Genomic DNA, 27,049 nt, shown 5'->3' on the forward strand with positions numbered 1-27,049 from the left:
TTTAAAAAAAGTCTAATTTATGTATTAAAAAGGTGAAAAGCGTTTTTAGGTCAAACCCCAGAGGGAAACTGTCGAATAATAACATATCATTCTCGCTATAATTGTTATAAAAATTTGAAATGATAAAACGAGTTTATGGGGAGGAATTGGAGTGTTGTCCACTGTAATAGACATGCATGCAGATTTAATGATCCAAACCTAAGTTGACAGAGAGCCTTCTATCACAGTAACAGCTTTCCCTTGCTGCAAGTCTCATTCTCCTCATCCCAATGAACCTTCAAAATCCCAGTTCTAGGTGATGCCTACAACTGACATAGTAATGTGAACAAATAATAATAATAATAATGAATAAACATTTAACACTTAACTAGAATTAATAGTTGTTAATTTCAAAGAGTACCTGATAAGCCACAAAGTCATTCAACCCCAATGGTCATAAAGATTGAAAGCAGAAAGATGAAATAAGAATTTGTGAAATAAGAAACGGACAATAAAAGGTAGAGTAATGCAAATGAGTGCCTCTGTCAAGATTTTATCAAAATGGCGAACTGTATGAATGCAAGGTGAGTGGCGGAGCAAAAGTCTTTCTATTGGAAAATATCACTGCCCCCACCGCCCTGAAATGAATTTTACACCACTCAGAGTTCAAGTGGGCAATCCAAATTTCTTCGTTTTGGGTAATGCCATGTGAATCGGGCCAAAAAAGTCAAATATGGATGCTGGAGATGCAGACCTGCAACAAACAATAATTTTTTTCTCCAGGAAGAGTGTTTAGTCATCTCATCAGCGTATTGCACAAGAAAATTTTCCCATCAATGAAAAGATGTTTACCAACCCTATTTTGACTTTCCACCATGACTTGTGCAATTTTCTTGCGCGAAGCAATTGTTTTTGATTGGTTCATAGAATGGTGTAAATTTAGTATAAATAGTCTGCTCACCCCTTTGCTTTGCGAAGAGTCAGGTATATACATTTATTCATTTTGATAATAAAGCTGATGAGAATTCAAGGGAATTCTCTTTTTTTTTTTTTTTTTAAATTTAGTTTCACTTTATTCTTCTATATTTAAAATAATTTACTTAGATTACATAATATATAAGAAATTATTTGTTAAGGTAGTGATCTTTTTATGATTTTTCTCTTTTCTTGAAATATAGTCTTTTATGGTTTCACCCAAAAATTTTTAAAAGTTAAGCTGAAAATTAACTTTTCAAATTTTAGTATTTAAAAAAATTAATTTAATTTTTTTAAAATAATATAATAATTTTAAAAAATAAAATAGTTATAAATAATTTGATGATTTAATTTTCTGGTATTATATTAATTTTTTTTTTAATATAATTATATTTTATTACATTTTTCTCCTCATATTTAAAGAACTCACAATTTCTTTTCAACTTAAAATTTTGAAAAATAACAAATACCCCTTAAAGTTTTTTTCACTTCTCTCTAGCATTGATTCACTGTCTTTAATAGTCGATGTCTTTAATAATCGATCGTTTTCTCTCTTGTGTTATCTCTTCGTTTCCTCTTTAACCATCTTCGACCGAAATGAAAACTAATTGTTTTGTCTTATACTATAGAATATTCACTTTATTAGCATGGCTTTTGTTAGGCACCTTGAAGCTTGAATAAGCTTAGTCGGCTAACAAATGGATCACTGAGTCAAACTTCTAAAATTAGATTATAATCTTGACTATAGGGGACCATTAAATCAGGCAACCGAAGTGGTTTTTAATTTTTTGAGTGAATCGTTTGTTGGGTTTTTGATTTGATTTGATTTTTTCTATTGAGTGAAAATCAGAACCAGGTTAAGAAAAAACTTGAAAGAAAATAGTTAATCAGAATTTTCAATGTCAAAGAGCATAAATCCTCAGAGGTGTGAGGGAAGAAGAGCTAAGAAAATGGTTTACACCCATCTACTTAGTTGATTCCTTTAGTATTTTTAATGGTGATTGTTGTGAAAACTTCATATTTTCGGATGCTAACTCAGACTTATTTGGGAATCATGTATCACATGGTATGATTTATGTAGCTCAATTGGTTCTTTAATTGGGCTCAAGTTCGGTCTTCTTAGTTTTGATCATTTTAACGCTGGAATAATTCATGTATCAATTGGTTGTCTTTGAAAGAGATCCAAGTGAGCAGAAAGGAAGAAGAAAAGACACGAAATTTGAAAATTGTCCAGTTTATGATCAAGAAAAATCAACCTAGAAAAAGCAAGATTAATAGAAGGCACATGGGTTACGATAAAAATTAATAGAAGGCAGTGTTAATAAAAGACGAATATGGAGGGTTTTGCGTGGCCCTTCTTGGCCATAGAAAGTAATGTAACATCACACAAAAACAGAAACAGAGTAGCCACCTTAACTTTCTACTTTCTTTATAACATTTAGGCCACTTCATCCAGACCTAGAAAATGGTTTACACCCATCTACTTACTTGTTAACTTCAGTATTTTTAATGGTGATTGTGTTTGTGGTTCCTCCTGCATTAGGGGCACACATGTAATAATAATATAAATAAATAAATAATAAAAGGAAGATGAAGAATAAAAGTCACGGGAAGACGAAGAATAAGAGTTGGGAATAAAACAAAGAGGTCACGTGTATTAGCCTCCAAGTAATTCTTGCCTATAAATAGAAGGCCAAAAGACTTATTTTCACCCAAAGGTTTAGTATAAATACAAATTTATATTTGTTAATTTTTAAAAATTTAAATACAAATTTTATCTATTAAATTTTACTATTATCGTTAAGGTAAAATTATCATTTAACAATAATATTTTAAAAATAAAAATTTATCATATTTTCTCATAGATTTAAAAATAAAACAAAGTCCTCCACTCAAAATTTAAAAAATAAATATTTTATTTTAGGGTTTTTCCAACCATCATTATTGACAGTTGAAGACGGCAATGGTTACGTTTTCTTTTTCTCTTAACTTTTTTTTTAATCATAGTCTATTCTCAGTTATTATTAACCAACAAAAACGTTTTTTTCTATCTTGACAAAGATGACAAATCAAATTTGGGGTTCGGGAAACACCTTGAGTGTCACTATTTTGGTGAGATCTCTATCTTGTATTCCTTTACTATTAATCTAGAGAAGACTCTCAGTGTGCTAACTATTTTATTAGTAGAAGTTTTATTCAAAGTTGTCCGGTGGATGTAGCCCATCTCAAAGGGTGAGCCACATCAAAGATTGGTGTCATTTGCATTCATTTTTTTTCTGCAATATTTTAATTTTGTGCAAAAGAAAAATGCCATTGCGTCGCCCTCAATCCCTTGTGAAAATATAGATCAAGTTTATTCCGTTACTGATTATGTATCTGTGTCACATTTCAACTCATTTTCATATTTTCTTTTATTTAAAAATATATATAAGTTTAAATTTAATAAATAAATTTAATTTTGATTTAATAATAATCAAATTTGAACTTGATTTTTCATATCAATCTCAAACCTAATAAGACGTTTGACTTTTTCATATTAAACCCAATTTAAATACACTTAATCGTTCAATTTAATTCAACTTAAATCTAATTTTATTTTGAAACACCCGTTTAAACACAACAAATATTGCTCATAAATTGTTTACCAGTTTGAAATAAGAATTTGTACGTAGCATTCAAAAATTTCCAATAACCGAACCGGTATTCGGACCGAAAAATAGGTTACCCATAAAACTGGTTCGGTTACCGGGTCAAAATATTACAAAAACCGAAAATTCGATTCGGTTTTCGGTTTACTCAAATTAAAAAATCGGTTAACTAATAACCGGTTCAATTTTCAAATTTAAAAAATAATAAAAAATTTATCCTAAAAATTGAAATTTACCCTTTTTTATTAACATAAAAAGTTAAAGGTTTATTTACAGAAAAAAGGTTATTTTCTTTTCCTTTGCTTCCGGCTTTTCCGTAATTTTTCTTCTTTGTCTATCTCCAGCCACCTAGCCAGCCAGCTACTGTGCAGAATTGTTGCAGTTGCAGAGCTATCCAAGAAGCAAGCAACCAAGGCTCAACACGTCTCATCTCCTTTTCTCTTCTTTTTCATTCTCTCTTCTTCATTCTTGCTTGCATTGCAACAATCTTCACTGCCATATTTTTTTCTCCTCTCTATTCTTGCAGTAGATTTTTACCATTGATTTTGGGCTTGCAAAAACATATTGAAACCCACCACAAACCGCCACAGCTCTTATAGGTGAGTATTCAATTGTAAAGTTCTTATTAAAAGCATGAAAGTTTGGTTTTCTTAGGTTATTGCTTATATGTTTAGTGAAAGCTAAAATTAGAAAAGAAAACAATTTATATTAAAAACTTAATTGAAATATTAATTGTTAAAATTCGGTTCAAAATTGGGTAACCGAAAATCCGGATCGGTTATCCAATAATTTCGGTTCGGTTATAAATCGGTTAATGTATAAAATGGTTCGGTTTCGGTTCGTGATTTTTATAAAACCGAAAATTCGGTTCGGTTTGTAAAACCGGTTAACCGGTTCGGTTAACCGGTTTTGTTCACCCCTACCAATTACGTAGCGTCAAAATTATTTGTGGAAAGAGAACATCAGCTAAACTGGATTACATAATATTATTCAATTTGATTTGCGCAGCTATACTGGAGGTATTCAATGCTATGAAATTTACAATATCCCCGGAAGCTTGTTGCCTTAAGAAGCAAAAGACTGGATTATGATTTTATCTTGGTGGATCAAGGCTATCACCTTTCGGTACTTTATATTTTTTAAATTATTGTAAATTTCCAGTTGGTGCTGAGAATGTAATATGTACTTTTAAAAATATATTACAATCTCGTCGGCGACGATTAAATCAGTTACCGAAGGTGGTGTTGAAGCTGGCACAAGTAGTTTGCCGACTGAGAAGCGAAGAGCTGAACCCCAACTGCGATGTTGCCAAATCAAATTGAACAAGAATATTCTCCAATTGATGCCCTCCGATGACGATGGAAGTTCGGGGATTATTTCCGCCATTGACAAATCCAAGACAATACACCTCCTGCTTCACCTCCACCATAGAATTCGCTCCAAAAATGCTCCACGTCACATTCCTCTCTAGAACCAGATTAATGGTCGGCACATTTGGTCCCACGCGCGTGCCAAGAATTTTCCTCGAATCGAAGCACAGATCAAATGGCTCCACAGACGCTACCCTGGTGATGTTTCTGGTGGCGGACGCGCTGATAAAAGCCTCAGTCACGGCCTTGTAGATTGAGTCCTCCAACACGGTGTTGGGATACAGCGTGCTTATTTTTGTTCCGCCAGCGCCTTGGCTATCTATAGAAAGTAATGTTTTGTTCAAGTGGACTACTTTGTCGTCGATGTTGATCGATTCCACGCCAATGAAATATTCGGCGGAAGGCTCGCCTTGGGTGGAATCGGAGGCCATGCTGACTGGGTTGACGACGAGCGGAGTGAAGCTGAGGAGCCGAGAAGCGTCGACATTGGGGAGGAAAACGTATGGACTTTCTCCAAAGAAGACGACGCCGTTTGAAGAAGAAAGACAGATTGCGAACTTTCTCCCGAAAGTGAAAGTTGAAGAGAATTGTGAAGGAAGTGCGATTCTTCCGCTTCCGAGGCCGGCCATCCCAACAACTCCGCTCGCCAGGCCCTCCAGAACAGAAGTTGGCATGCAGGAAAACACGAAGTTGGGCACCGAAACACTCCTTCCCGGATTGAATCCGTTTGTAGATTGCACCACCACAACATCTCGAGCAACTTCACCTCCGGTGGCTGAGTGGGTCACAGTGCTGTTGTTGCTTCCCGGCCAACGCGCGGAGAAGCAGGTTTTGCAGTCGTTGCCTTTAGACCGCCAGCATCGGATTGAGCCACAGCTGACTAGTTGGTAGGTGGAAGAAACGTAATTTTGGTCACAGCGCAACCATAAGAATGGGCCACCGAGATCTAGCACGAGGATAATGGGCTGAAGTGGGGTTCTTTGGTGGGTGGTGGTGAAATATTGAAGAGTGGAAGCGTCTTTGAAGACTGGGAGGAGGAGAGCTTTCGGGCGTGAAGATTGTTGGGAAGCTGAAGAAGAAACGGAGAAGAAAATTAGAGATGAAAAGAGAAGAAAGTGAACGGCGGATGAAGGTGTCATTGCAGATTTGCGTACCACACAGACAATAACGGGAGATCTATAGAGACGACGGACCTGAGAGCTACCCTTAGTCATTGGAAAAGGAGAGTAGATTTATATAAGACAAAGCGAGCCAGGCCCAGGCCCATCAAAGAGAGGTAGGCAATGAGAGGATCAGAGGTAAAACCAAAAAAATTAAAGAGTTTGTTAGGGTAAACTCTGCTGAGTGGAGAGGTTGCAAATTCAGACAGAAACCTGAATCAAAGACCAACCAAAAAAGGAAAATTAGAGTAGTCACAAAGAATCTGCACAAAGGTAACAAAGATTGGGAAAACAATTGTCTGTGAGAGTAAAAAGATAGCACTGTCCAAATCCTGCGAACAAAAAGATAAAAAACTTAGAACCAAAGCGCAGAAGAAGAAGATTAGATTAAACAGGAGAAAATTCTGCACAAGAGTCACAATAGGCTATTAGTTACAAAATTGAACAAAACAAAAGAAACAAATATGAAGCAAGAATGCCAGAATGCCCTGAGTGGGTCAAGCAACTGCCAAAAAAAGGAAACTAAACAGGTCAGCCTTAAAAGAAAAACTGCACAAATATAAAACAGGCATACAACAATAAAAGATTTGAAGAATCAGTATGTCAACAAGATCAACAACAACAGCATTGTCAATCAACAAGAAGACTAATTCAGGAAGAAGTATTAGCAACTAGACAGAAAGAGAACAGAATAACAAGACCACATGCAGCAACAAAAAACAGTTAGAACAGCAACAGGTAATATCAACAAAGATAAAGAAAAAAAAAAAAAAAGAAACCAGTGTCAAAACACATGCAGAAGCAACAAAACGAATCAGTATGAATTCAACAAGCTACTGATCACGCAAAGTCTAACAAACCTAGTCCAACAGCAGGTCAAGCAGAAAAACAGAGTAAAAGAGGGAAAAAAAAAAAAGAAAAGAAGTAGAAGAACACAAGCAAAATACCAATTCAACTTGTCAAAGCACACTGAACGGAGGAACAAAAGCAAAGCACCAATTCAACTTGTCAAAGCACACACACATATATATATATATATATATATATATATATGAGAGTTTAATTAAACTTTTTTTTCATGGTTCAAATAAAAAGTAATAATAATTGGAGAAATGTTTAATGGGCCAGGTTTGACCAGTCTCTTAAATCATGATTGGGTTCAACTTGTAATACTTAGACCCAATAAACTATAACAACATGAATTTAAGAAAGCAAACCATCTAATTGATTTTCTGGACACAAGTTTGATTGATTAAGATATTATAAACAAACCATAATATGTATAATATAATTGTGATAGAACATAATCTATACCACCAATTAATCAATTTATCTCATCTAATAAAAAATTTCTCTCTTATTAATAGTTATTAAATACATGACATAATATTTCATGCATTGACTTGTAGTACTATATCAGTATATCACTCTTATATCATAGATAACACGAGGGATTATCATTTTCCCCTGATGTATAAATTATATGTTTTCACTTAAAATCTAATTCTTAAAAAAAAAAAATTAATACGGAGTAAAACAGTAATTTTACTATAAAAAAATTTTGAAAAAAATAACAAGAATAATTATTTTATAGATTTCATCTTAATGTTTAACATGATATTATGACCCCTTTACATATTTGGAAATCTACAATACAATCCTTGCAATTATTTGAAACCCCTAGTCTCCACGAGTTTACCATCATCTCGAACTCTTTCATTGTGTCTTTAATCGCATTCAACCTCTTTGTGCTAATTAAGATGTTCTTAGGGGCGTTGACTTGAAGATTTTGTCATAACAATGCAAAGGTTATAAATATTTCTTTGATTTATCGTTTCTTTTTAACGTCACTGGTAGAGTAATTGAATCAATCATAGATCAAGTCTTCTATAAAGATTTTATTGATCTTTTCAATGCCAATGTTGATAGAATTAGAGTGTTACTGGATTTGGTAATGTCAGCAAGGGCGACAATGTAGCTTCCATCTATTATGGCGAACAATTTGACATTGAAGTAATTGCAGTGCAAGGCAAAAATTTTGAAGATGAATGAGTTGTTTGAGAGGGTGGCTTGTGTAATTGAGAATGTGGGGTGGTTTGTCAAGGTAAAGGATGGTGATAGTAGCGGTAGTACCAGCCGACCATGCCACCTAAAAGAAACAAATAAAAGTGAAAGGAAAAGAGAAGATAATGTTGATGATAACTAAAGAGATTTTTTAAAATTTTGTTATTTTGGAGTGATATGATAATTTTGAAACGTAAAATAAATATTGACAATATGATTGTTGAACTTTTGGCACTCTGTCAATGGAAAGAGTTAATTTTTTGGTTAAAAATGTGATTTATGATTTCAAGAGGTGAAAAGTGTCGCATGCTCTTCAATGCATAAAAACAAGCCTAAATTGGAAAAAAAAAAAAAAAAAGATTCCTTGTTAATGGTCCCCCTGGTTTGTCGTCCAGTCCTTCCACGATCAAATTGCATTCGCCAGGTTGCAATTGCATGTCTCCCGGCCATGCAGTACTGTAATTTGTGATTTTCTCTTTGGAAGATTGATAGGGATGGTGGAGGAGATGTGTTTAGAGAAGGAGAGATGATGTTGAGTGAATCGTTTGTTGGGTTTTTAAATTTCTTTTTTCTATTTTCTATTGAGTGAAAACCAATATCAAGGTAAGAAAACACTTGAAGGAAAATAGTTAGTCAGAATTTTCAATGTCAAGGAGCATAAAATCCTCATAGGTGTGAATCCTAAACCCTGGAGAGCCCCATTGAAGCAAAAATTTTCACACGCTGAATTTAATTATCACTTCCATTTCATCAAGGTTATAACAAGATGATAAAGAGGGAAGCAGAGCTAAGAAAATGGTAAACATCCATCTACTTAGTTGTTTCCATTTATTGAATTTGATACAGGCCATTGCAGAAATTTCTTAAATTCTAAGCTAACAGAGAGCCCTCCATCACGGTGACAGCTTTCCCTCGTAGCAGAACTCTCTGACTCTTCTCGTCTACATGTATGTTCATGATGCCGCTTCTAGGCGATGCCTGCAGAGCAATGAAAACAGTACAAATCAGCATGCAACATTTATTTTTGCCAACAATAGAGATATGTTTGTTGATAATTAAGACAGGGAGAGATCATACCGCATATGCCACCAAGTCATTCTTCCCCAGCTTTCGACTCCAGTAAGGTGCCAAAGCACAATGTGCACTTCCGGAAACAGGATCCTAGGCAAACAAGAAATTATACATAAGAAAGCTAATTTCAATCTTCAGAGACTAGACGGTTGATCTAAGATAATTGCTTCATCTTAGTTACCAGACTTCCAGTTGTGGGAAGGCCATGCAAACAAAACTAGGATTGGTATTCAAATTAGAATGGATTAGCCCAGGTGTTGCCGTGTGAAACATTCTTTAAAGATCTCATTCAGACTTCAACAGAAATCACATGAGGAAGATGAAAAAACCTATACCGTTAAATAAATTATACTTACTTATCTGTATTGTTTATAGTCATACTTTATAATTATTTATTTTTTCTTTCCCTTCAAAATAATTCGCTTAGAATATTAGATAGAAAAACTAGATAGAAGTTGTATGTATATGGCAATTGAAGTCATACGACATAAAATTGTTCATTTAAGTAGTCACCTAACACAAAAACACCAACCTCATTGATGCCAACTTTTGGGTAGAAGAATCTGCTGTAAAAATCAAATCCGGATTCTGATGGCGCTTGCCCTGAAACAATTATTCCTGTTCCAGGACACTTCTGTATGTCATCGAACTGAGGCTCTAATTCCACTACAGATTTCGCTGATGGAAGAACCACCTAATAAATTTTCATATATTACCAAGATATGATGCAGAATGTAGAAAAAAAAATCAAAGAGTGAAGGATCAAGAAGGACTACAAAGATTTCTTCTGAGGTAGTTGTTATCTTCATATCAATAATTGTAGAAACACTCAAGGCCTTATAAATTGAATCAACCTCAGTAGAGTTGAAGTCAGCAGTTGGAACAGTAGGAAAATTCAACTCAATAAAATAGCACTCTAGTGCTTCACCATTCTGTGAATTAGAGACACCGGTTGCCTTCAAATCCGGAACCTTTTTGGCAGTGAGAATTCCAGAAAGAGTTTCAAATTCAATCACGTTAGATTTGACCAAACCTCTCGAAAAGAGAGTGTGGGCAGCTGCCAAAGTTGCATGACCACAAAGTTCGACCTAAAAAATGAAAATGGTCGAATTAATTGTGATTAAAATTACAGTAAAAAATAATTTTGAAGATAAAAAACAGACCTCGGCGACCGGAGTGAACCATCTGAGTCGAAATCTGGGAGGTGAGTGATCAGAGTCGGAGTCGGAGTGAGTAAGGCGAGTCAAGTAACAGGTTTCAGAGATATTGAACTCGAGAGCTACAGATTGTAACCAGTCGTCGCTTCGTTCTTCGTCCAACAAACAAACCGCAGCTGGGTTGCCGTTGAAAGGTGAATCCGTGAACGCATCCACCTGCAGAAACATTCAACCGCAACAGAAAGTAATATCAATGTAAAAATTTAGTACTCTGTGTAGGTGAAGAGATATAGGAAGAGAGAGATCGATTACAACTGAATATTGAACGAATTTCTTGGCCATAATGGAGTTGGCTTTAGAGGAGAAAAGCGACTGATTTGTGGAGAATGAATTGAACTGAGGAGCTGCAGCCAGGCTTTTAACGGCAAATGAAATCTTTTTTTTTTATTATATTTCTGGTCAAAAGACTTATTGCCGCCCACAATTTCAGTAATATAACTTAAATACTTATCTTTTAATTAAAAATAAAAATAAAATTATTATTTAATAAAAAATATTTAAAAATTAATAAAAAAATTTTATTGAAAATTTGAAAAATTAGTTTTTTTCTTTAAAATGTTTTTCTCTCTTTCTTTGGTCACTATTTTTTTTATCGATAATTAATATTTAATAAATTATTATTTTTAATTAAAGAGGAAATAAAAATATATTTAATTTCACCTTGCTGTTGTTAATTTAGGCTGGGATTCCAATAAACATTCATTTGTTTAGAATTTAGATTTAAAGTTTAAGGTTCAAAGTTAGACCTGGCCACGGGCCGGTTTGGCTCGTGAATCGGATCGAAACCGGCTCAGATAAACTCAGAACCGGAATCGAAACCCTGCGCAAGGAACCGTTGCCTTTTGAAGGAAAAATTGCAGGGGACCAATCCCCTGCAATTTTCAGAGAAAATGCAGGGGATCAATTCACCCCCCCTATTTTTAATTTTTTTCAAAAAAGTTTTTTCCTATATATACTCCTCCAAATTTCATTCTCTCAAATTTCAATCTTTCTACTCTCTCACTCAATCCTTCAAACTCTCATTCTCATTCTTTAAACTATTAATACTCTCTCAATCTTTCAATTCAATCAAATTTTCTTAAATTTAATTAAATTCTTTCTTAATTTTTTATTAATTTCAATTTCAATTTTAATTTTTTTTATACAATTCATAATTAATTATAGAATTTATTTCTATAATTAATTTTATTTATTATTTTTTATAATTAATCATATAATTTATTTATATAATTAATTTTATTTATTGTAATTAAGTCCAAGCCTTTCTTTTAATTTTCAATTATTGTAATTAATAATTTAAAAATTAAATCAAGATCATGTATTAGAATTGACTGTTCAATATCGGTATCGAACCGAAACCGTCGGTTCCGAACCGGGGCCATGAACCGGAATCGGCGGTTCCGAACCGTGGATGAACCGTCCTATTATGGTTTCGGTTCAGGGTCCTTATATTTTCAAACCGTGAACCGGTGGTTCCGAACCGAAACCAGCGGTTCATGAACCGTGACCAGGTCTATTCAAAGTTATTAAAACATGGTTAACAGAGTTTTGGTTGTGTTTTGAACATGGCTAAAGGACTATTTCCCACCCAAGGTATGTTTTTTTTTTTAATTTTCTTTGTTACTTTTAAAAATTTCATTTAACCATTTATAGGCAGTTAAATTTTTATTTATAAGATTTTAAAAAATTAAATATTTATTATTTCATTCAAATCCTCTATTAAGATGGATGAGGAAATTATTATTTAACAAAAAAAATTTTAAAAATTAAAATTTTATTTTATTTCTTTTCTCAATTAAAAAAATTAATTATTTTTTATTTAAAGTTAAAAAGTTAATTTTTTTTCTTCTTTTCCGGTGATTGTTTATATTCTGATCACGAAGATCATTTGACTATCTCTTTGATTGAACAAAGATAAATTATTTTCATCAGACAAATACAATGAATCCTCTTTATCTATTTGTCAGACGAAGATAATTTATCGTCTTTGTACAACGAAAATAAAATGAAGATGATTGCTAGAGAAGAAGAAAAAAAATCCTATAAGAGAAATATAAAATTTCAAACTTTGAATAGAAGAAAATTGTTAGTTTTTTAAATTAAAGAGAGAAATTAGATAAACTTCTAGTTTTTTAAATATTTTTTGTTAAATAATAATTTTATCCTTAACACTAATAAAAAATCTTAACAAAATAATAAAATTTTAAAATTTTATAGATAAAAATTTTAAAATACATAAAACATAGAAGAAAAATAAGTCCTTTAGCCTATATTTTTCAATGCATAATAAAGACTTTAAAGTGATGGCATTTACCTTGGGTTTAGCTTTAGGTTTTCCAATCAGGAGTTACATGTTTTTTTCCCAAAGTAGAACAAGTAGACACGTCTCTTAACAAACCTAGTGAAATTACATTGTGTCTGTGAGTTATGTCAAGGACTATCAAAAAGTTGATCGTGTTTGTCAATTGAAATAACAAGATTTGAAACTCAACCAAAACTATGTGAAATGCGTTTTAGTAACTCTACACTAATGATTTGAAAATTAGATTGAATCGATTAGTTTAATTGCTTAAATTTGAGAATCAATTTTAAGTTTGGTTTGATTAATATAAAAAATAAATTTTGTTATTAACTTGATCAAATCTGATTAAAAATTGGATTTTATTGAAATTGATTTTTGAATTTTTTAAATTTTAATTATTTTGAGTGATTTAATTATTTTTTATTTTTTATTATTTTTTGATTAAATTGATTAAATCAATCAAATTATAAATTAATGAGATAATCGATTTAATTATCGATTTGATTTTAAAAATATTGCTAAAAACCAAAACTTTAAATTTTAAATTCTAAACAACAGTAACATAAATTAGACATATCTTTAGTTCTTATCTGACTAACAACATCTAATATCCTATATATATACGTGTTCCTTCTGCAACGTACACAAAATATTCAGATCTTAGGTTGAAACTAAATATTCAGACTGGGCCATACTAGCTCGTGAGTTTAACCCAGAAGCTTCCAATTTCCAATCCAATAGGCCTGCACAACCTGCAGACCCTGAGAATGCCTGCAAGCCGTGCTTTTTGACCTAGGTTGACTGGGAAAGAATCATTCTGCCCAGGTGAAAACCAGATAATTCACTGACGTAAACGTGTTGTGTAATTAGAGATATTAATTTTAAAAAACCCGCCGTTTTTGGTTCCTGTTCTATGGATGTTATAGATTCCTTCCTAACTTTGACATGTAAATTGCAAATAAATGGAATTCACAAACAAATAATTCAGAATAAATGGTTTTTTCTTCTCTATTTCCAGGAAAGCAAAGGCTATGTCTCTCGATTAGCTTTCTCTTTTTAATCAAACAAACTAGTGCAAAGTACAAAATCTGATCATTAGATGTGGACAATAAATTGTGAAATCTACAGTTTGGAATGATTTTCTAACAAAAAAATTAAGTTTCTTTTTTCCTTTAAAGAATTTAACAATATTAGGGGTGTGCACGATCTGGTTTGATGCGGTTTACAATATTTTTCAACCCAAACTGAAAAAAACGGTTTGAAAAAATTTCAAACCAACTCAAACCATTTTAAATTATAAACCAAACCAAACAAAACTAAAAATATACGGTTTGGTGCGGTTCGGTTTACGGTTCAAACCGAATAAAAAGTATTCACTTTCAATTTTTCAAATTCAAGAAAAAATAAATGAATAATAACCATGATTAAAAGACATAATTAGTGAAAAATCATCATTCATATCTTCCATATGTGAAATTTAATAAAATTATAATAATACTATCATAAACATAACATGTTTAATTTATAATAATTGCATCATAAACACAAACCTAAAAAAAAGCACATTCAACATATATATATATATACGGTTTACAGTTTGGTTTGGTTTGAAAACCGTTCAAACCGTAACCCAAACCAAACCGTAATTTTCAAACGGTTCGATCCGGTTTTACGGTTTGAACCAAATTATGCACACCCCTAAACAATATGATAAAAATTTTTATCTTAGTTTATTCAAACAAAAATGTTTTTTTTTTTTTTTTTGCTTTTTAATTTCTTTCAAAACATGCCCCATGATACTTAATTCACCATTGAAGCAAAAAATGTAATATGCAATATCTAGAGGATATAAGCTTTCTTGCCTTCCTGCATTCAAAGAACTCAACCCCTTTAACCTTTTACGGTAGTAATGCTTGCATAATGGCCGAAATAAAGGAAATTAAAGATGTCAGAATTAAGTTATTCATTAACAAGAACAGCATCTCCATCAGAATAATGAAATAAGTTAATTCTCTTAATAAACAATAATCCTATATTCAACATCTTGTGTTGACTTGGTGACTACAGTTTTTCAGAGCTACTTGTCAATGAACTAGTTTTACAGTAGATAATTGAGAAAGGGAAATGAAATTACTTCATCAAGATACATGAAGTTTCACCATTAAATTATTATTATACACAATCTAATTTACATCCATCATGTATGGGAGAACACTTTTACCAGATTCCTTCCTTGGACATTTTCAGAAAATGGGACAGGGTAATGTTCGGGAGATAGGGCGAAACCCTTTTCTTCTTCCTTATCTTTGTCATCTTCAAAGCTTCTGAATCCTTTGATTCTGTAACTGTTATTGAGACCAAGTTGTAGAACTGTCCAAAACATGTATTCTTGCATTAGTCTGCGTATCTTGTGCTTGAGCATAGAAAAGTAAATTCTTTCTTGAACAAATTATCTTCATGGTGCAAACAAATAATGACATCGACCAAGGATTAATTTGTCAAATTCTAAAGGAAGCTGATTGCATAGCTCCACATTTGTCATAAAATGAAACCTCTAAATTGAGATCATATATGGGGGAGAAATTACCTCGCAGACACCATGCAGCAACAACCTATGAAAAGAATCTTGAACCTTTAGCACGAGCACATCTCCATCTCCATCTCCACTCTCCTTGATGAAGGCCCGTATGCAATCCTGTAAAGAAAAAGAAATCTTAACTCCTAATAAAAGCCAAAATTAACTATATAAGGAGCACAGATACCAATTTCATTGACACAAGAATTAAAACTTAAGATATGCATAGCAGAAATCATTGATACAGTAAATAAATGGTTGAAAACCATTGCTTTATGAAACCAATGGATTACAGATATCAACGTAGTACTTCAGTTGAATGATAAGAAATTTTGCCAATAGATGCCACGAGTCTGAGTAAAGAAGCAAGTGAATAAATAAAACTAACATGACAAAGCACAAAGGTTAAAAAAAAAAAATTCATACCTCATAGCCCCCAATCAGTTCTGAAAGAAAGTTACGGCGAAGCGCCTCTCTTGTTCGACAATCAACTCTATGCCATGCATTTAAAACAGCTATCTTCTCAGCATTGTCATGACCTTTCTTCTTTAGAGATGAGCTATTTAGAGTGGTAATAATATTAGCCTATCACAAAGAAAAATGGCAAGAGTTGGAACATTTGGCCAAATTACATGTCATATAACACCAACATTTGGTGTGAGTGAATCCATGCATTGGCGATATACCTTCTTGTCAACAATACAGAATTTAAAATTTGGAACAGAATTTATGATTAAGTGAAGCATAAAGACCTCTTTATCCATGTCTATATTCCTGAATTTGTCCCACTCTTGACAATTGGTCATACAAAAAGCTGATGGCGGCACTTCATCACCTGTAAAATTAGCACAAAATCAGTGTTGAAATAGCTTACCTTAAGAAGTAACACTGCAAAGACGTACTAGATAATGATAACATGATGCAGTGACTTATCCACTAGCAGGAGTAATAAGAGAGTAGAAAAACATGTATCATAAAAAACATAATGTACAAGACGATAAGTAACCTTTTGTAAAAATAAGGTCTATTCTAAACTCCATATTGTAACAAAAACTGGGTAAAATTGGACATGTATCAGCTATGGAATGATAACATGATGCAGTAACAACTTTAGAGCAGTAAGAAAGAATTTCAGAAAACAGCTAGTATTTAAATCTCTTGCATTCACATGTCTGCAAATGACAGAGGCAAAATTACATTTGGCTAAGCAACAAGTTATTTGTTTGTAGGCTTTTAATCGAAATAATCGCCCTGAAGGAACTTTAGCAGGATTTCATATGTGTGCAACACACACATATAATCAGAAAAGAGAGATAATTATTGTATGAAACATCAATGGGCAACTTAAAGTATATAGTTACCCCAGGGAGGGGGAGCAAACAATCCTCTAATTTCCTCTGCATCTAAGCGAGGAACAAGTTCCATCAACAAACGATCATTTAACCATCTTCGAGATCTCCGATTGCTGACCTGCATTGTGAGAGAAATTAGCCCTAGAACAAACTAAACCACTCTAATTTGTTCAGTGCAAAAGCTTTGGCCATCACACACTGATCTGTAAATTCAGTAATGCAAGATAAACATTTTTCTGGTAAATTGTCCTCCAACCTCCCCCCATACCTTATTGTTTTGTGAAATTCATATAAATTCTTTTCTGCTGATATATAGTTAAATATCTTGAGGGAAATTAAAGTAATTCCTTCCAAAAAGTTACATACCATTCATAGTTTCAACAAGACTCCTATCTACACCAATAAATTGGATATAAATGACATCAGTTAGCCATCCAATGCAGTACACTCCTTTTATATGATAGCTGGATGAAGCTTTTTGCAGCCATAAAATGAATTTTTTTTTTTTTTTGTTTCTATGTATGGCACTCATGGACTGCCTATAGCATTAAATCACTTAACCCCACCTGAAAAACATGTTGTCAAAATTTTGCAGCAATAACTGCCACAAAATTATGCAACAGCAACAACAGATCCCAAAATTACGATTTTGTTTTACATATTTCATATCCATAAAAAAATATACAATTACTGCTCAAAACATGAGGACCAAACATAAAGTCATATAGGTTGCTCTAATCCCATTTACATACACAACTTCTATTTTCAGCGTGTAGCCAGAACTGAAGTACAATAAATTAGAATCCTTGCCACAGAGTTTATCAAGTTCATTCAATCAGAGTTCAAAGTTCAAACTTATAATTCTTACAAATAAACAACAAAAATCCCTATAAATTGAGTTCTCTCCACAAACACATACAAGACAAAGAAAGATAATTACTTTTCCAGTTAAGCTCTCTAAAAATTCAATCTTCTTCTCAAGAGACAGTCCGCGCGACTTTGCACTTTCTCCCGCTAAAAAACAAAACCGAAATTTAAAATTTTTAAACGAGGCTATGAACTCATACAAATCAACATTGAAGAAATTGTCAATATATATATATATATATATATATATATATATATATAAAATCTGGGTATTAGAAATTATAACCGAAGAAACCTTTCTTGGGATCAAAAAGAGGAGATGAATGAAGGAGGGTATCTTCTCTCTGGAGAACATCCGGCGACGCCATGATTATTGATTGATGAACGGATCTGAAGTTCCTTATTCGGGTTTGATAAATGAATTTTGAAGAGTGTAAAGGCGAAAAGCCGAAGCTGAAATATTTAAAGGCTGTGAAGCAAACACGGCGTTAAATGACGAGAAGAGAACGGAAAAAACAGGGGGAGAATATTCGAGTTTGCGACGCCTCTTGCCGATCCAATATCACTTGTCTGAAACAAAATCTTCATTTTCTGCTCATAATAAAATGTGCTGAATGTGGCTGTACGTTTGGGTTTTAAATGCCCTTTTGACTTTATCAGCGAAAGCTCAAATTCTAGTTGGTGCTTGAAAGACATGTACGAATATAAATTAAAATTTTAGAAGTGATTCTAAAATTAAAAATAAATCTCAACCTAGTAAATTACAAATGATGTATCAATTGTTTTATTTTGTCACATTTAGTCAACTTAATATTAAAAATTTATTGGGTAAATCTTAATTTTATTATTCAACACCATAAAAAATCTTAATATATTATTAACATAAAAAATATTTTATAATATATACAAAAATATTTTAATTTAAGATATATTAGTTTAATTAAACATGAAACTAATTTAAAAACAATAATTTTTTACGAATATTTAAATAAAATAATATAATTTTTTATCATCATTAATTAATATAATAATTATTTATATATGCTAATTTTATCAACTACAAGATTAATATATAATCAATAACATTTTAAGTAGGAAAATCAATTAAATTGCCCCAAAGTTAAAGGGGCAAAACAAAATTACCTCTGAATTTGAATTTTAAACTAAAATGCTCTAAAATCCCGTAGAGATGAAAATGCCCTTCATATCAAAATAGAAGAACATGACGCGTTTAGGCATCGAACACACGAAAACAGCACATTCAAACACACGTTTCACGTAGTCGACATCTTCAATTTTCTCAAGCGATTTTCGCAACATTTCCAATGAGAAAATGGACAATAAGGTTAGTAAAACAATCATTTTTATCTCTTTATGCATTTCGGTTCAAGATTTACTCTATTTGATGTGAAATTTGCATGTTTAACATTAGGGTCCGATTTGAAAATTTTGATTAAATTGCTTGATTTGTTGGTGATTTTGATATATTTTCTTAGGGCTTTTGTATTAGATTAAGTGTAAAATTGATTGTTGTTGAAATGACATTTGAAAAACGAAGTTTGGGAGGTGAAATGTAACCACACGAATTCAGCAATGACCATGCGAATAACGCTCTGATCACACGAATTCGTGTGATGAGATTTGTTAGAGACAGAGAGGTTTTGTGCATTTTTCAAACTTCGTGGACCACACGAAGTCGTGTGATTAGGGGTGAATATGCGACTTTTAATCGTGTGGTAGGGCAGAATAGAAATTTAAAAAGTCGGTTGACACTTGAGGTGACGGTCAACCACACGAATTCGTGCAGTTGACATACGAATTTGTGTGGTTGACAAGCGAATTCACGAGGTAGGGGGCAAAATGTGTTTTTCCAAAGTTATCCGCCATGCGAAATTTGCATGGTTGGATTTAGGAGACAAAATGATGTTATGCAAAATTTTATGGCTTTTTTGATATTTTTCATATAAGGGGCAAAATAAAATTTGTGTATCTTAAGATTTGTTGACATATAAAATTCGAACTTGATATCTATTTTTTTGAATAAAGTCTCTATATTCAAAATTGAATAATTTATAATATAAAATTGATATAAATTTAATATAATCGCAATATAATTTTAATATAAGGAGTTGGACAAAAGAGAAAAAGGGATGAAGACATGGATGAAATGATATTTTCTATCGAATAAACTTTAAGACTTAAGTTACTATACGTGGATATAGAGTTGTGAGAGTCGTGATCAAAAAATTATTAATAGAGAGTCAATTACAAATTTTTCAACGTACCTGTTTCAAATACTTCATGGACTTGAAGGATAGTCGATTTAATGGGGTTCTAATACACTATTTTATCCTTAGAGCAGTAAGTAAGGTGACCTCGAGAGAAGAGTTATAGTTTCGAGTTAATGATGTAGATATAATACACACATTTATAACATGTTATAATATTGAATATATATTTACTTGCATGATTTCTTCTTTCATAAAACCATTGTTGCAATGTACTTCTGATGAACTCAATTAGCATAGTAATAGGTAAACCTCGAGCATATCTGACTCAGTGATATTGGTAGTCATTATATTGTACTTATATCTTGGAAAATATGTCTGTGCCTATAGATCGAAACCTACCTCATATAGGTATGCGGCTATATCAGGGTGCTTACGAGCCAATGACTTCATTACCTCTCGGAATTCATACTTCATGTACGTCTTAACTGTTTTCCAATACATCCATGAAACTTTTGCATTCTTCTTGTACTTGGATCGCATGTTACAATGAAAGTGATGACAACAATAACCATGGTGCTTCATGTTGTTGGAATGCATGGATACTGTAACCCAATGTCATGTAAAAGTATTTGAATTGTTCTTGCTCATCCGTTAGTGTATGTGTCACAGTTCTCGAATTACAAGGTACTAAATTATAGCAATACGCTGGTAGCAACATAAATGACTTTTCTGGTGTGCCCCTTAATGATTGAAGTGTCCAATTTATTGTCTGTTATGTTTGTGCGTATGATATATCAATCAACAATATTCGCAATGATCCTTTTTAGTCAATAAACACGATCAACTAAAATAAATTTGATCCTCAAAATTTGTCATAAAGCTCGGGTGTCTGCTTGCCTATGATAATGTAATATCTAGTCTTTAGAACATGTGTGATGACTATTCAAACGACGTAATTCAAAACTATCACTTTCTCCCACATTAACTGCCTGTGCACGCCATTTGCATTCTTCGTTAACACATTTAACCATCCACCTGTGCGTGTCTAACTTGTCCACTACAAACTGATATTTTCTCTGAAGAGTATCTCGACATATCGCATCAATGACATGTTTACTTGAAAATAATTTACCAACTTTTGGAGAATCATTATGGCTTGACACTCTTCGACTTTTGGATGTAGGTGACTAGTCAGAAAAAGAAGGTAACCAATGAAATGCATCAATACGAACATTTCCACCATCAAGATTTGTTTTCGAAAACTACTTGTACCACCGATATCTTTATTAACATGTCTTCTCTTCAACCTTCGATTCCTTAATTGGAATATCATGCACAACCTTCTCATCAAATTCACTCCACTCTGGAAATTTTTCTTCGTTGTCATTAAGAAATTCTTCCACACGATATAATGCATTAATATCAACATCATTATATACGCAAAATCTTCCTTTGAAATTTCTTATTTTGGATTGATCCCGATATTTTGAATCTCTTTTATATCAATAGTTTGATTTTCTAGATAACTACTCGGCTCATTACCTTGTAAACCCTTATTTGCTTGTTGAGCCTCGTAACTATCATCATTAACTGTAATTGTTACAAAAATTAGAACATATTCTTTGAAGAAGTTAGACAGACCGTTAAGAACTTCAACATCTTCATCATTCGAAATTTCTATTGGAATATTGTCGTTAAAATGTTTTGGTTTCATGCTTAACTAAATGTTAAAAGAATTCAGACTCATACTTTGGGTTTACCCATTTAGACACCAATTTTTTTGTTTAGGTTTGGTTCATTAAAATTTTTTTAGGCTTTCGCCTGTTTGTTCTCATTTTGGGCTTGTTTATATTATTTTAAAAGCACCCTTACAATCCTCTACATGTTTAAAAACCTGACATATATGTCTTAGCTAACAATGAATTTTGGATATTTTTTAGTCTTTGTTCAAGCCTAAACACGATAACTTAATACACAATTTTTTTGTCAGACCCATATGAGCGTGAATTTCATTTACACAAAAACTAAATTTTTGAGTTGAATAATCGAGTCTCAGGCAAGCCCGACCCTATTGACATGCCTATTATTACGTTAAAAGGGTAATTAAACTTAAACATGGGTGCATATAAGGATAGACTCGAGCTGAACTATAATTGCCTTCAAATTGATTTAAGATGAATTTAAACTAAATTTTTAGTTCAATAGATCAATTCGAGTTTGATTCGAATCCTCTTCTAACGATACTATTCATTCTATTGATGATATTATTTATCTTGTCAGTAATATTATTATTCATCTAGTTGATATACTATTTATCCCCGTCGACAACCTTTTGATGATATATTTGACTAACATAAATTCATTTTAGATTTGGTATATTTGGGCTCAACTCTACTCAAATCCATCCCTAGATAGATGTTATCTACATGCTCACTAGATTGATTCACTAGGGAATTTCATATAAATAATAACTGTAGTGTGTATAAAATATATTCTCTAACAAATGATAGTGCATGTGATTTTTGACTTAAGATAACTAGAATGTCTTGCGTATCAATTGACACAATTTGACACTAATCCAATTTAGTCATTAATTTAGGACAATCATAAAGATAATAATTGACCGTAATGAAAAATGTACAAATGTTATGGTGAATCAATTAGAGATTCATCACTCTTGAATTCATAAGTAGAGATCTTAAGGAATGGATGACAACAATAATTTGAATGTGTAACTACAATGGGACTGAGTTATTGCTCAATCAAATGTTATCTGTTCGTTGCTTTAGAAATCAAATAAAGTAAATCAAGGAATATTTTGAGGCAAACACTACTTATGTGCCTTAATTTTGATAAGATATCAATTAATGAAATATTTGATTGTACGATACTTGTATCACTAACAGATTTTTGTATTTCATAGATTTTTGTCAATTAGATGAGCATAATGTCTTACTAGAGATCAATATTTGTCTATGAAAGGATGTCTAAATGATTGTAGATCGATCACAAATTTGTTTATTACCAATATGATATATAAGTCATATACAAAAAACGTTGAATGCTAAATTTGAAAATTGTGGGTTGTATAGAGTGAGTCACGTCTGATAATTAAAAGAGTGACATTGAACTCTATAAAATTGTTGACCTAAGTTAGATTTTATTTTATTTTAGGGGCAAGTTGATATAACCCAAAAATGGAGGTATTGAAGTGATATTTGTCAAAGGGTTGACTTTATCCAAATCTTGACAACTATTCATAAATATGAACAATTGTTAGGTTTAAAATTGATAATTTTTTATTTGCTTGATTTATAATTAAATTGTTATTGGAATGACTTCCATTCTTTAAAATGATCATTTCGTCGTGTCTATATAAACACGGTAATGTGACAGTGATAGAACTTTTTTAGCTAAGGTTTTAATTTACTATCTCAACCTCTTTCTCAACGTACATATCATCCACAGAGGTTCTAGCAAGCCTTTGGAGTCTCACATTGCTACCCTATGTGGGTACTAAAGAGTCATCCTACCCTTGTCAAAATACGAAAGGCCTTTTGAATCCGGTTGTAAAATGAAAGAGCCATCAAATAAGAGTAAGTGTTTCAACACCCCCTATTTTGTTTTAAAAGGTATATTATCGCCCAATATTATGATCTTGATAGTTTTATGGGTGGATATCATGCTATAGATTTATTCACTTATGCTGTGTGATGTTTTGATCCGTAATCACTTCCTACAATGCGGACAAATAGGTTTGGGAGAATGTTATGAACTGTATTTCACAGCATCTTGAGAAGAGTAACAGGGTGGGCAGTGTACGAGGTTGACTGGTTTCCTGAAACACTCCCCTAATGAATCTACAATAGAATCAGCCAATGAGTGACGAACAGACATGCTTAACCATGTTAACGTGTGTTGCTTGGGCGATTCCATTACGTCAAAACTCTAGGCGTTTGACGATTGAGACTGTCACATTGCTAATTAATGGCCTACAATACCTTGACGCAAATTGCTTGGGGGCACTAGAGACATCGCAACAACTGTGAAGCCATGAAAGACTTGCACTGGCATTGATGGAGGCTAGACTAGGCATCTCTTCAACCACCCAAGGCCAGATGTATATCTGTATTGGGAGGCGAGATCTACCTTCACGACATTGGAGAGGCTAGTCAAGCCTATTAGCACCAAATAATACCTTTACAAAAAATTGATATCTGAATCATACCCTCTCCATTAATTAACCATAAAACTTTACGGAACGAGAGCAAGGTGATATATCACTTGTTGGTTGTCCGTAAAATTGCTCTTTATACATGGGGTTTCTATCAAAAAAATCCCTTGAGCTTAGTTTAATGTGAGCACATGGAAAATTTTCAGTTTGGCATAGTGGCTATAATCCACCCCACCGCACCGCACCAGTGAGCACCCAGCCGTCCAAAGAAGGCACTGACCTCCGTAGCATTACTGGGTACGAACTTAATTTGTTCTTTTATCTTCACTCAGCCTCTGGTGCCATCAATGGTGGTAGCTCATGATCACGATTGCTTAAGAATCTGTGGCCTTGTGCAAGCAATCAGTAGTAAGACAGAAGAAAGAAAGAGGGCATTTGCATAAAATAAAAAAGAAGATAATAACATTATCTAATTCCCAAGTTTGATTTCGCTGCACGGTTAAATTTCTTGATATTAAGTGCATTATTATGAGTGGAGAGGAAGAAGAAGAAGCAACTATTTGTTGATTTATTGGTGGTGTGTAAGTGTTCCACCCAGAACCCATTCTCTTTCATTCCACTTGAATCCAGCAATATAGTATAATATCCCCTACACATATAAGCATTCTTCAAACGTCTGCAGATCCAATACTCCAAAAAGAACTCGTTATCTTTACTGCCATCTTTTTTGGCCTCGATGAGTATCCGTAAAACAACTGATTTTTTTCATCCATCAAATGGTTTAAAATTAAAGATGTTTTGGATAGGTTCTGGGTGCGATGGATCACCCGATAAAAGAGTGAAGGGTTTCTTCTATATTCTAACATGTTAGCGAATTAATATTCTCTCATTGGACGTAATGGGAAAATGGGAGACGAATCCATTGATGAAAGAAAGAATTTCATTTTATGATCTCAAATGATTCATTTGTTGCACTGCGATAAAGAAAGGTCCAAGCGCCAACTTGTAGCTTGGATTATTATACAAATTCAATGAAGCCAAAACAAAAAAAAAAGAGCACTTCCCATTTCAGCTTCTATTTTCTGTAAGCAGCCATTTTTATTCACCTAATATATTTAAATGCATAAGCACTTGCCAAGGAAGCATGTAGCTAGTCCTAAATTAACTGATGAAACAGTACAAATGTGTAATTATTATCACAAGAACTGACACTCTAGACTGCAAACTTAACAGTAAAACTCGTATATATATAAAATATGGCAAGTTAAGAGGACTACCACAGTTTTAATTATGCAAACATAATTAAGGATGACAATTTCTTCATTATGTTAATCTTATGCGCCCTGAGCAAGTGTAAGTAACGTTGCAAGAATCATCAACAAGGACTGTGTACTCGTGCACAGGCCTTGCAAGGAAAATAGGCAATTGAACCAGCAACTCACACACGCACTCATTATCTACCTCTTTCAACCAGCGGCAACAATTGCTTTCCTCGGGCGTTTCTCTCGTGTTATGATGGCGCCTGTGTCTGTGTCTATGTCTATGTCTATGGCTTGAATCACTATTATCCGGTGGAAGGGGTGTCGATGGGGGAGGGGGCAGAGGTGGCGCCGGGCTGTACGGCAGCTGTGCACATGCATAATTTACAAGATTGAATTGGGAGGTACAGAGTGGGCGTGGAGGAGTTGGTGGTGGCAATGGCCTCAGAGGCCGCGTTATCATCTGGCAATCCATCTTGGTAGAGATGAGTACTAGAAACATAAAGACAGGTAATGAAAAAACCTTGATTCTCTCCATTGAAACTGCCTTCATTTTCTTTTGGTATTACAGAGAGATTGTTGGTGCTATTTATCCTGTGCATTCATAAATTTCTTGTTTCTTTTAATTTTGATTTCTTGGGGTTTTGGGGAGAATTTAATACAGCAAATATCAAGGGAGTGAGGCCTGTGTTTCATTCATTTTGCGTGGTGATTTGTTAGGTCACTTACTGGTTAATTTTAGGGGCCTCTGCTGCGAACCAACAACCCTGCGCCAACAATTAGAAATAATGTAAAGATGGTAAAGAGTGTATATACAATAGAAACCATCTTCAACAAGGAGAATGAAATGAAAAACGAGTTACCCATTGGAAAAGACTGTTAGCGTAAAATAGAAACAGTCACTATAAAAACAAGCAGGCTGAATGACATCCCAATATCAAACTAATGAGGCAGGAACAGAATCACCAAAATGTCTCAGATTTATCAATATCCTAGAAGATCAAAATTTCTTCCCCCCAAATTCTACTTAACAGACACAATCAAACTGTAATATCCAACTATTAAATTAATAAGGCAGAATCAAACACAAATTAGATATTCAATCTCCTTAAAGATCTAATCGGAGTTGAGAAACTTTATGATATGAAAGAAAACAAACAATCCCATTAGATTGCTCACTACATGCCCTCAGCACATGAGACACCCAGGTCTCAACAGTTCAAATATGACAAGTAATGGATCCCTGTTAATCAATTCGCTCTTTATAACAATTGAAACCAATAATGCCTAAAATATATATGGGCACATGGAGTTAGTGCACCACAAACAAAGCATCCAGTTACTGAAACAATTTAAGACTAAGTTTAATGGTATTTTTGACCTAGCATCCTCCCTTGCATGATTCCTTTGTTGTGGCTATCATTCCCCACCCTTGGACCAACCTTATCCACATGGTTGAAATTCGGGTAAGTCTTTCAGAAACACCAACAATTAATTCTCCCAGGTACCATATTCCACAAGTGCATCAACCCGTTTAACCAAGTTTTCCATCTTCGGTCGATAACAACCCTCTTGAACTACATGAGTGTCCAAGATAGCTTCGAGTTATGGGAGGATTTCTGAGGTCTTTGATACTAGTGTATGTCCTAAAAGTTGTCTTATTGGTTTCAGGGCATTAAATCTTATAGATAAATATGTTTTCAAATATATTAATAAACGAAATGTTCTTAATTCACCTGCATACTGATGGTCAAATATAAGTTAAAAAATAAGCAATAAAGAAATCTCAATATAATAAAATTTAT

At 33.2% G+C, this 27,049-nt stretch overlaps 4 protein-coding genes and 1 long non-coding RNA gene across 7 annotated transcripts; all 5 read right to left on the reverse strand.

The window, feature by feature from the left end:
- On the reverse strand, nt 1–769 carry LOC123209926. Its single transcript, XR_006501175.1, has 2 exons — nt 401–769; nt 1–308 (listed from the first exon to the last, which is right to left on the reverse strand). It is a non-coding gene; the product is annotated as an uncharacterized LOC123209926 (long non-coding RNA).
- Nucleotides 770–4,767: 3,998 nt separating this feature from the next.
- LOC123209920 (probable aspartic proteinase GIP2) lies at nt 4,768–6,548 on the reverse strand. The gene has a single exon (XM_044628016.1). The coding sequence runs from the start codon at nt 6,184–6,186 to the stop codon at nt 4,828–4,830; it is 1,359 nt and encodes a 452-aa protein (XP_044483951.1). The 5' UTR covers nt 6,187–6,548; the 3' UTR covers nt 4,768–4,827.
- Nucleotides 6,549–8,909: 2,361 nt separating this feature from the next.
- LOC123209923 (uncharacterized isomerase BH0283-like) lies at nt 8,910–10,873 on the reverse strand. The gene is made up of 6 exons (XM_044628019.1): nt 10,737–10,873; nt 10,431–10,640; nt 10,044–10,355; nt 9,800–9,961; nt 9,274–9,357; nt 8,910–9,174 (listed from the first exon to the last, which is right to left on the reverse strand). Exons 1-6 carry the CDS (start codon nt 10,764–10,766, stop codon nt 9,067–9,069), a joined length of 906 nt encoding a protein of 301 aa, XP_044483954.1. The 5' UTR covers nt 10,767–10,873; the 3' UTR covers nt 8,910–9,066.
- Nucleotides 10,874–14,732: 3,859 nt separating this feature from the next.
- Nucleotides 14,733–18,192, reverse strand: LOC123209925 (R3H domain-containing protein 4-like). 3 transcript variants are annotated; one of them, XM_044628020.1, is made up of 7 exons: nt 17,876–18,192; nt 17,654–17,727; nt 16,723–16,831; nt 16,114–16,196; nt 15,788–15,946; nt 15,374–15,481; nt 14,733–15,156 (listed from the first exon to the last, which is right to left on the reverse strand). In XM_044628020.1, the coding sequence occupies exons 1-7, from the start codon at nt 17,946–17,948 to the stop codon at nt 15,004–15,006; spliced, it is 759 nt and encodes a 252-aa protein (XP_044483955.1). In that variant the 5' UTR covers nt 17,949–18,192; the 3' UTR covers nt 14,733–15,003. The 3 variants fall into 3 exon arrangements, with proteins under 3 accessions (XP_044483955.1, XP_044483957.1, XP_044483956.1); XM_044628022.1 differs by lacking the exon at nt 17,876–18,192 and adding an exon at nt 17,280–17,314 and having other exon boundaries at nt 17,654–17,709; XM_044628021.1 differs by lacking the exons at nt 17,654–17,727; nt 17,876–18,192 and adding an exon at nt 17,080–17,254.
- Nucleotides 18,193–24,907: 6,715 nt separating this feature from the next.
- LOC123212567 lies at nt 24,908–25,828 on the reverse strand. The gene has a single exon (XM_044631747.1). The coding sequence runs from the start codon at nt 25,795–25,797 to the stop codon at nt 25,309–25,311; it is 489 nt and encodes a 162-aa protein (XP_044487682.1). The 5' UTR covers nt 25,798–25,828; the 3' UTR covers nt 24,908–25,308.
- Nucleotides 25,829–27,049: the final 1,221 nt, after the last annotated feature.

The sequence above is a fragment of the Mangifera indica genome, chromosome 3 (assembly GCF_011075055.1).
Source record: "Mangifera indica cultivar Alphonso chromosome 3, CATAS_Mindica_2.1, whole genome shotgun sequence".
Lineage (NCBI taxonomy): Eukaryota > Viridiplantae > Streptophyta > Magnoliopsida > Sapindales > Anacardiaceae > Mangifera > Mangifera indica.